Raw genomic sequence first — 11,200 nt, 5'->3', positions numbered from 1 at the left:
GATGCTGCAACAGTATCCAATCCCTAAGCGAAAGAAGAAAAAGGGGGAATTTTTTTTTTCCCAGAGGGAACAAACATAGCAACTAGAGAATACTGAATTTTTGAATACACTAAATGAAAACGACACAAAAACATCATAACCGAGATTTTCAAGAACATCTTTCGGCTGATAATCTCAAGGAGTTATATGGCTTTTCGTTAATTAAGGCAAAGACAGAGGCGAGCAGAGAACATCACAGAAAGAAGGATGTTGCCAGTGATTATCAGATAAATGCAAAAAGCTCAGGGGAACAATCTTTTGTGGTATAGGAGAAGTGCCAATCAGTGCGAAACGTTAATTTTTCCTGAGACGATATCAAAGAGGTGTAAAGCAAAAGGAAGAAAATTAGGTTTAAGCATTGGCCTGGTACCAAATTATTTTTAGGTAATCCCTGATGCTTTCTAAACGACTCCTGATTCCTCAGATGTGACAATCTGATCAGTACTCCCAGCGGCTCCCAAGTCCGAGTGGAAGGGAAGGCAACAGTCAGGGTCTCTGTTCGACTCTAGGCTCCCTTCCCGACTCCCGGAGCTTCAGGTCACCGGCTCCAGACTCTCCGTTAACCCCGAGGGCGCCGGGCGGGAGATTTATCCTCAAACGAACCCGATCCCCGGATGACCCTGCTTGGGGGACTTGGATTCATGGAGCATCCTCCTGTGACTCTTCCTCTTTCGAGTAACAGCTCCGTTTTTCTCCTCTCCGCGCCTCCTCAAATCCCATTCAAGAAAAATCCCAGGGATTTCAGCTAAAACGCACACCAACCCCGCCCCCCGCCGGGCTCCCGGAGGCCGCCTCCCGGGCGGCTGGGGCGGCTCCTCCCGGCCCGCGGCAGGAGGGGCGCGCGCCCCCGGCCCCCGCGCGCGCCCGTTGCTATGGGAACGCACTGGGTTCGGCCGCCCGAGTGGGAGGCACGAGGAGGCGCAGGGGCAGATCCAGTGGGAGACGCTATCGCAAGATGGCGTCTGCGAGGCCGCGGGATGCGGAGTGAGCGCGCCCCGCCGGGGGCCCCGCGAGGCTGCTCCTCTCCCCGCCGCCGCCGCCACCGCAGCCGCCGCCGCCACTGCGGCGCCGCCTCTCCGCCTGCCATTGCGCCGCGGCCAAGCCTCCCGCCTCGCAGGTACCGCCGCCCGCGTGCGCGCTCCGCGTCGTGCACAGATGGCAGCGACAAGTGCCGGCTTGCCTAGGGCTAGCGGGTCTCCCCCGGTGCGGGTGCGCCTGACAATAACGCATAAATAACTTTTTCTTGCAGCGGCCCCCTGCGCCCCGGCCTGCAGCCTCCCCGCGCGCCCGCGCCCCACCACGCCCCTCCGACTCCACGCTGCCTCCGAGGTGTGAGCGCTTCGGGCCGATGCGGTGATCTCTGGCCCTCCCGGGAGGAGCGCGTGTACCGGCGGGCGGCGGCGAGCAGTTGGCGAGCGCCGTTACAATGGCCCTGACCCTGTTTGGTGAGTACAGCCCTTTGCCCGCGCCCCTGCAGGTGGGCCGCGCCCCGGGGGCGGGGGCCCGGGGCGCCCGGGGAGGGGACGCGGCGCGCGGTGTCGGGCGCGGGCCGGAGCCGGGGAGATGGGGCGCCCCGGGCGCCGGGCTTGCTCCCTCGCGCCTCTCCCATTGTTTCCTCTCCAGGCAGGGCCGATGGGCGTGTGCTCCCTGGCCAATTCTGTGCAGGGAGTCTGTGAGGTCCTGGGTGTTTTGTAAACGCAGGATTCTTTAAGATGCCAACTTGGGAGCGAAGTTAGCTGGTTGTTTCCAAACCTACGTTTCTCAAGTCAGTAAATAAAGATCCTGGAAAGTTTATTTATTTTGAACAAGATGTCTGTGCATCCCAGTCTCCCCGGAATTGCCAAATGCATGTGTTGAGTCTTGTTGGATTTTGGGGCGGATTTTTTTTGGAGACGGTATATTTCGTTGGAAACAAGAATAAGTGGTGAACTGAATATTTGTTACAATGGAAAATGTTTGCTCTAACAAACACGAGAGCAGACAGAAGAAAGTTGGTTCCTGGAAGATAAGTGATCTCCGGAGAATAACTTTGAGTATTTTAGGAAAGAAATGTTATTTCTGTGTTGTAATTACTGCAACACTATTGTTTCAGTGGTTAAGACTTCAAGGTGTTTGTTTGTTTTTTTTGTTTTTGTTTTCCTGGAGGCTATAATGCCAATGGGTTGGGAAGAAGGGCTGAAAAGACAAATTGTTTCCTATTACCCAAACAGACTATGGTACACATGTACCTCCCTTTAAGAAAACTCAGTATGTGAAAATTTGGATGTTCAAAGTAGTATGGTATGTACTGATATGAAACTGATAGCTACAACGACGGTGTTGGTAAGTTACAGTATCAAGTTTCCAGTTCATTTTAATTGTGTCATTTGATCAAGTTATAGGCATCACATACCACAAATGCTTTTTCATATAAATTAGAGTGAATTAATCTGCTGGAATCAAAGAGTTACATTTATTTAATCATCTTATTTTACAAATTCAGATGCAGGGAGGCTATTTTCCAAGGTCACATGGCCCTTTTGTGGCAAAACTGAGCCTAGAACACAATTTGCCAGTCTGTAGTCTGGGGTATGTTTACTTTGCCAGAATACCCACAGTACTAGAAATGACATTTCTTATTTGGTGTTGGTTCTTCATAGGTGCTTTAAAAAAATGTTTCTTCTTTCTCTGAAAGAAATAAAAATCTCACTGTTTTTCAGTAATTTGTGTCTAATCTGCATCATTTAGTAGAGCATTTTTTCTTAAGTGGATTTTTTTTTTTTGTACAAAAGTTAAAAATGGTGGAAGACTTGGTTGGTATTTTCTTTTGAAGAAGCATTTCTCTTATACTGTAGTAGCTAATACATAGCAGTAATATCTCTACAGGTAAATTTCCCCTTAACTGGTTTTATTTATGTATTTTTTACTAAATTCATTTTCCTTTCTAAAGAGAGAGTATGTATTTCTAGGTTTGTTTTCAAAGGTAAGGTTTACGAATCAGCCACTGTTCGAATGCTGACATTCTCAGTGAATAAACAGATAAATTGGAGAGAAACGGAGTGAGGGATAAGATACTTTCAAAAGGGTTCCTAAATTATTAAATATTTAACTACTGAAGTAGAGATGAGGAAAGGGAGGGCACGGATTTGACCTCTAGAAGAAGATAAACCACTCCCACCCCTCAGAATGAATAAAGTGTCTTTAACATTTTAAAGTCAACATGTGGGAAAACAGAATTTAATTTACAAAATCGAATTTGGTTACAGTTTTTAAAAATATTTCCCTGTTATAAAGGAAAGTACACCTGTGTGCAGAGGCTATTTTTCAGTAATGATAGAGCAGTAGCTGTGCTTGACCACCACTCCTCAGGCCTGTCTGTTCAAAATGTAGATTCCTATGCCCCTAGACCCACAGAATCTGCACTTCTAGGAGAAGGGGATTATAAAGGGACGCCCCTGTGATTCTGTCATCCTCAAATTTGAGAACCATTGTATTAAAGATAAAAATATGATTGCTCAAATTTGCCCAATTCAGAATGGCCTTTGTATCTATTAAGAGCAGTCCCCGATGGTTAGAAGAAATGGATTTTATTTTAGATACCCATCAACAACATGAGGATTAAGGGTGCTGATCCGCCATGCAGTCCAAAATCTGAGTTTTAACTTTTCACTCCCCAAAAACCTAACTAATAGCCTGCTGTTGATCAGAAGCCTTACTATAAACAGTTGATTACCATGTGTTTTTTTATGTTATATGTATTATATACTGTATTCTTACAATAAAGTAAGCTAGTGAAAAGAAAATGGTATTAAGAAAGTCATAAGGAAGAGAAATACATTTATAAGTACTGTACTGGTTTTATCGAGAAAAATCCACATATAAGTAGACCCATGCAGTTCAAATCTGTTTTTCGAGTCAACTACTTTTTTTTTTTTTTTAAGATTTATTTATTTATTATTTGAGAGAGAATGCACGGGGGTGGGGGGAGGGTGGCAGGAGAGGGCCAAAGGGAGAGAGCATCTCAAGCAGAGTCTCTGCTGAGCTTGGAGCCCCACATGGGGCTCCAGCTCATGATGCTGAGATCATGACCTGAGTTGAAATCAAGAGTCAGATGCTTAAGCAACTGAGCCACTCAGGAGCCCCAACTGTACTACTTTTTAACTAGGTCAGTCAGAAGTACCTCATATCCCTTTATATTTCCTCTTAATAGCCAACTTAGAGCAGAGGAGCACTGAGGTAATAAGGTTCTGTGCGACGGTAGTGAAGAGCGGATAGGACAAACCTCACTAAATAGCCATCAGAGTCAGAGCTCAGTAGAGTTTCTACCAAAGCCTTCCCAACGCAACCACTGCCGAGACCCTACCTTGTGTATCATGGGTGTGTTAGTCGGTAAGGCTAGTGTCTTAAGTCTGTTTGGACTCCTGTAGTGAAATACCATAAACTGAGTGGCCTACACAACAGACATCTATTTCCTGAGGTTTTGGAGGCTGGAATTCTAAGACCAGCGAGCCAGCAGATTCACTTCCTGATGAGGGCCCTCTTTCTGGATTGTGGACATCCATCTTTTTGCTGTGTCCTCCCATGGTGGAGAGATGGGAAAGCAAGGTCTTTGTCTCTTCTAGGGGCACTAATCTCATCATCTAACCTCATTTCCCTTCAAGACATCATCTAACCTCATTTACCCCCAAAGGCCTCATCTCCACAGATACCATCACATTGGGGATTAGGGCTTCAACATAAGAGTTTATTGGAGGACACAGTTCAGTGCATAGCAGCCAGCAATAGAGTCTAGGGTTTTTGTTTATTTTAAATTTATTTTAAATTTATTTTTTTATTTTATTTAGAAAGAGAGACGCAAGTGTGGGTAGGGGGAGATAGGGGCAGAGAGAGAATCCTAAGCAAGCTCCATGCACAGTGCGGAGCCTGACTCGGGGCTCGATCTCACAACCGCTGAGATCGTGACCAGAGCCGCAATCAAGAGGTGGGTGCTCAACTGACGGAGCCATCCAGACACCCCTACGGTTTTTTTTCTTTATGTTTTATGCTTCCATCCAGGTTTTGTTTTTATCATTGTAAAGAATGTTCTTTTTATAGGATGTTAGTGAAAGTTAGCTTCATTTTAAAGTGAGGAGCGCCTGGGGGTGGCTCAGTTGTTAAGCGTCTGCTTTCGGCTCAGGTCATGATCTCAGGGTCCTGGGATCGAGCCCCGCATCGGGCTCCCTGCTCAGCCGGAAGCCTGCTTCTCCCTCTCCCACTCCCCCTGCTTGTGTCCCCTTTCTTGCTCTCTCTCTCTCTCTGTCAAATAAATAAATAAAATATAAAAAAAAAAGAGTAGGAGCCTCTAAAATTACCCAATACAATTTTACATTGATAGACTTTTAACTTTTTTTCACCTAAGTACGGTGTAGCAACTCAAAATATTTGTCAAATTAAGCTGAAGAGTGAAAACTGTCTTATCTCTTATCTTCACTATTAATCACCTTTGCTGCTTAAAAAGATATTTTTAAGGCAAATTCCTGTTTCATCTGTGATAGAAGAACTAGACTCCAGTTTTTCCTGATTTTAGAGTCCCATTTGGGAGTTGAAAATACGCATTTTTGAAGGTTCAGGACTTGGCCAGCATTTTTTTCCACCTTGCAGATGAATACACCTCTCAATCATCTGCATCAATACAAATAATTTTTAAATCCTCAAATCCTAAAAATTATCCAAATGTAATTCATACTCTGCTCACTCACCTTGCTCATCTGTTCAACATACATCTATAGCAGTGTGCAAGAGACATGGCCCTGTGTTCTTAGAGCTTATATTCCAGAACTATAGTGTATGTCCCTAACTACTTATTTCCAATAGGATTTGTTAGAACTTCCTTGACAGAGAAACACATGTTCTCTAATAATTGCTGGGCTAGAAGGAAAGTCTCAGGTCATCTAATTTAGGACGTTTTAGCTGGTGTACCTAGCAGAACGCCCTGACTGGCCACACCGATAAAGCCCTATTTGACAGAGCTGGGTGAAAAAGCATCCTGCCAGGTTATCCTTTGGCAAGAATGTCTGTCATTTATAGCTAAATGGGCCTGTGGTTTACAGCTCAAATACTGAGATTGGGAACTCCGTTACAGCTAGGCTGGCTGAACCCTGAATAACTCTTCTTTATCTGGGTAGAACCGGCTCTGGCAGGGCCCCCTCTCCCTTTTTTTTTCCTTTTTCCTTTCATTTACCAGTCACCATCATCACTGCCACTGATCTATGATCCAATACCTAGGATTTCACTGTAATTTCTAACCTTCTTTCCGCAGACTCTGGTACTGCCACGGAAACCTTTTCATTATGCTGCCCAACGCACCTGCCTTTGGGCATCTTTATAGAGATCCTTTGGAGCAGTTAAATGGTAATGGTGCATTCTTTGTGATGCAGTTAGGAAACTTTCTGATTTCCTATGACTGTCTTAGCATTAAAATTTGTTTTTCTTTTTTAAAGTAATCTCTGCACCCAGCACGGGGCTCGAACTCACAACCCCAGATCACGTGAGTTGCATGCTCTACTGACTGAGCCAGCCAGGTGCCCCTAAAATTTGTTTTTAAAAAGACAAATCAACTGCATTTTCAGTATGATTTATTTGACCAAAAGCCAATTTTATAGGAAACTCTACTTGAATAGTCTCTGCTCACATTTTTATTTTTCAGATGTTGCTCATCAAAGAATCTGAGAGGGACTTACCTAAGCAGCAGGGTGGTCCAGTAGTGAGAGCCCAGTTACTTTTCTGAGAATGTTTCATCTTTTCAGCTGTCATTAAAGTCACCATCCTTATTTAAATACTTGTGCATATTCTCTTACTGGTATCAAAAACTTAGTATTTCAGCTTTAAAATTTTTCTTTTAATGTGTGGAGATTTAGTACTATGTAAGAGAGATAAAAGAATTAGAGTTGCTGTAACTCTGATAGTTACCATCTGGGTACAGTGTAAAAGGAATATTGGTGATGCAGTCTTTTGAGTGACGTCTGTCCCTGCAAGTAACAATCCTATTAGCATCCTAATCTTTGAGGATAGAGTGATATGTATAATTATAAAAATTTGACACATTTGTCATAAGAGTTTCAATTTCTTTATATCTGTAATTGTCTACCTTTTAAAAAATCACCCTTCATAAGAAGACTGTTAGGCATTTTTTTCTTTTTTTTAAGATTTTTAAAATTTATTCATTTGAGAGAGAGACACACCACACACACACACATACACACACACACACACACACACACACACGGAGAGGACGAGTGGGGGTGGGACAGAGGGAGAGGGAGAGAGACAGCAGACTCCCTGATGAGCAGGGAGGACCCCCAGGTCAAGACCTGAGCCAAAGTCAGAAACTTAGCTTAACCCAACTGAGCCACACAGGTGCCCCTAGGCATTTTTTCTTACTTGTTTTCTCCATGAAACTTTAATAACAGAGATATACTGTCTCTCTGTTTACACACTGTGTGTATATCTGCTTTATGCACAAAAGTAAGTTTTTTGACCCCCATAAGCTAGTTTTTGCTCCCTTGAAGGCACTATTACCTTCATTGAGAATACGTGTTTTAGACTAAAACGATCATAAGAAAAATAGGCAGAAAAATACTGTTTGGTCATGCTTTGTATGTCAGATAATAATAGTTTTGAAGGAATGACATTAGTAGAAGTTATACATTTTTTATCAGATTGGATTAACCTAAGAATTAGCAGTTTACTATCATCTTGAATGGCCATAATGGCGATTTCCTTGCCAGGCTAGGATTTGTGTAGCTTTTCTCAAAGTCCCTCTAGTAATAATAATATACTTTGATATGGGTAATTGATGTTTTCTCAGTATATAAAGTATCGGTAACAGCACCTTTAAAAAAACTTTATTATTTATCTGCACTATATAAACTAAATGAGGTCACTGAACTTTTCTGTGCAAACCCAACTCAAGACAAGTCATTGAGCCTGACCTTACCAGTCATAAGTCATTCTTACATAGAAAATGATTCCCATAAGCTTTGTTTTTTATTTATTTATTTTTTAAGATTTTACTTATTTATTTGACAGAGAGATACACAGCGAGAGAGGGAACACAAGCAGGGGGAGTGGGAGAGGGAGAAGCAGGCTTCCCGCAGAGCAGGGAGCCCTATGCGGGGCTCGATCCCAGGACCCTGGGACCATGACCTGAGCCGAAGGCAGATGCTTAACGACTGAGCCAACCACGTGCCCCCAGAAATTACTATTTTTAAAATAATGGTTTTATATCCAGGAACCTTTTAGAACTTACACGTTTTTAGAAAGTTTTTTTTTTTTTCCTTTTATTCTCCAAGAAACAAAAAACAAAATAAAAAATTGATAGCTTAAAAATGCCCAAGCCTGTTTTGAATAGTTGTTTTAAATTTAGAAAAGTCAGCACTTCTTGGAAAGAATTAATGCAGACAAGTTGAGTTAGTGGGAGAAGGGAAGATGAGTCAGGCCCCCCGGTGTGGCTGGCTGCTTAGTAGCCTGGCAGGGGGCCACCTCATTGTGTTTCCTCTAGCTGCACTGAAGGTTGTCCTTTCCCTTTCCACTCTAACTTTTTAACCTTTGGATTTCATTGGACCCTATCTATTTCATGGTGTAAAACAAGTAGAAGAAAAGATGTAGTCCAAGAAACATATCTCTGCATGAATAGATTTTCATGACCACAGACCCGACATTTCAAAAACAGCTATTTCTTTAAGCTGCTAATCTCTTTTTTTTTTTAAAGGTCTGTTTATTTATTAGAGAGAGAGAGAGTACGTGCTTGAGCGTGTGCATGCTGGTGGGGGGGTGGGGAGGGACAGAGGGAGAGAGAAACCCAAGCTGACTCTGGACTGAGCACAGAGCCTGCTGTGGGGCTCGAACTCACGTCCCCGAGATCAGGGCCTGAGCCCAGTAGGTAAGTGGTGTAGGTATCCATTTGAGCAATATGTAAATATCTGCCTGACTGAAGTATTTCCCCTGCAGACCTTCCATAGTGAATGAATTTAATACCATTATACTACAATTAAAGCATGGATTCTTAGCATGTTACCTATGAGGAATAACATGCTAGATATAGATACTTATCTTCATATAGCAAGAGAGAATGATTTTAATTTGTGGACCGAAGATCTTAAAGTAGACAGAGCAAGCAGTTTGACTGAGGGAGCTGCACTGTAAGAGAAAAGAAAGTGGCGGTTTTTATGTAGAGTGTGAGACACTACTAAGAAGGACCTGAAGGGGGCTGGTGTATTAAGAATAAGAACAGTGTAAAAGCCCAGGGCATTTGGGATTAGGGGCAGGAATGGATAGTACTATAGAGTGAGAGAAGGAAGCAGGAACAAGAGGTGTACTATTTCCTAATTCTTTTCTGAGGATAGCTCTGAGGCTTAGGATGGGTCATCTTCTTTTGTGATTTGTTTACTCATCTGTTCAATGAATTGAGGACCTAAAATGTGCCACATATGTCTTAGTTCCTGCCCTCAAAGAATTTATGTTTGCAGTTGAGGGAGACAGACAATAAAAAATGTATTGTGTGGGGTGCCTGGATGGTACAGTTGGTTAAGTGTCCCATTCTTGGTTTCGGCTCAGGTCATGATCTCAGGGTCATGAAATGGAGCCCCGCATTGGCTCCATGCTCAGCATGGGGTCTGTTTGAGATTCTCTATTTCCCTCTCCCTCTGCCCCTCCCCCCTGCACGCTCACGCATGTGCACTCTCTCTCTAAAATAAATAAATCTTGAAAAAAAATGTATAGTGTGCCAGGTGGCTAGTGCTATGAAGAAGTATAAAGCAGGGTGAGGAGATGGGGCTAGCTACGTGGCAGCCTGGTCAGGGAAGGCCTCACAGTTGAGATGGATTTTGAGCAGAGACTTGAAGGATGTGAGGGAGTGAGTCATGTGAAGTGGGGGCATTGCCTAGGTTGTTTTTTAGAGGGAGAGGGAGAGGGAGAATCTCAAGCAGACTCTCTGCTAAATGCAGAGCCTGATGTGGGGCTTGATCCTACGACCCTGAGATCATGACCTGAGCCGAAATCAGGAGTTGGACACAACCAACTGGGCCACCCAGGTGCCCCACCTTGAATCAGTTTAAACATTTGCTTTCATTTATCTTTTTTCTTCCTCTATTATTTTGGATTATTATTAATATGTGAGAGTCCATAATTGGAAATTGAAACCTGCCTCTTAGAATTTGGTTAGTCTAACAGTTTACTTTTCTACTCCTCCAGTGGGTCCCCGTCACCATTAAGATTAAGTCCAAATTCCCTAGTTTGCATATAAGGCTTTTAGAATAGGACCCCTGCTTACCTGTCTCTTACTGTCTCCTCCTCAGAGGCTGCTCTTCAGCTGTACTGAACTGCTTGCAGTTTCCAGAAGGGATTGCACTCAGTGTGCCTTTGGCACAGTCATTTCCCACGTCCTTCTTTGCACTCACTCTCCTCTACACATCTTGCAAAACTCAGCTTGAATAGTCTTCTCTTCTAAGTAGTCTTCCTTTGTGAGTTAGTTACACCTTTTCTGCATCCATTGTGCCCCGTACACATCTCTGTCCTACCACTTATCATGTGGTGATATAGTGGTTAGTAGATGTATTCTCTCGTCTTCCCTGTTAGATGAAGTTCCCTAATGCGAAAGCTATGGATTTCTTGTTTGTATCCTTAACAACCACCACAGTGTCTGATGCATCCCAACTACTCAATAGATACTTGAATGAATTTTGGATTTTACATTATTGTTTCTTAAATTTGGGAGTTAATTATAAGGTCTAAATCTATATGATACACACCCTCTACTGTTCATTTCTCCGTTCATTTGTTAATTTTTTTTTAATGCAGTAAATGTGCCATTATGTCATCCCTTGGTTCCATACTCTAATATGGATTTCCCAAGTGGAAGGTCACAAGGGCTTGAATAAAATGGAAATCTCTCTGGGAGCAGATTCTTTGAGGTTTAACTATAGTATTACTAACCATCGGCAGATGTTTCTAAATTATTTGGCATAATTAGATAACAAATTCCACTTCATTATTGTTCCTTTTCATTTCAGTAGTACAAAGGAATTGCACATAAATTAGCTTGGTTTGTTCATGTTTTACCCTCACGGTAGGGAACATAATCAAATTGAATAGGAATTCAGTATGAAAATGGCTAACTTAACCTTTTAGAGGTCTGAAAATGAAA

The 11,200-nt window shown here is 43.0% G+C and overlaps 1 protein-coding gene across 3 annotated transcripts in view; it reads left to right on the top strand.

The window, feature by feature from the left end:
- The first annotated feature begins 1,356 nt into the window (after window positions 1-1,356).
- CHN1 (chimerin 1) overlaps window positions 1,357-11,200 on the top strand; it is a 192,399-nt gene continuing 182,555 nt past the window's right edge. For 2 of the 3 annotated variants that reach the window (XM_036075772.2, XM_078071014.1), the window contains exon 1: window positions 6,333-6,408. In XM_036075772.2, coding sequence (XP_035931665.1) covers window positions 6,348-6,408 — 61 coding nt within the window. In that variant the 5' untranslated portion in view covers window positions 6,333-6,347. Of the gene's footprint in view, window positions 1,485-6,332; window positions 6,409-11,200 lie in introns of those variants that run through there. The other variant, XM_078071012.1, reaches the window with a different exon arrangement.

Source organism: Halichoerus grypus, chromosome 4 (assembly GCF_964656455.1).
Source record: "Halichoerus grypus chromosome 4, mHalGry1.hap1.1, whole genome shotgun sequence".
Lineage (NCBI taxonomy): Eukaryota > Metazoa > Chordata > Mammalia > Carnivora > Phocidae > Halichoerus > Halichoerus grypus.
This window is presented reverse-complemented; position numbering and strand designations above follow the sequence as displayed.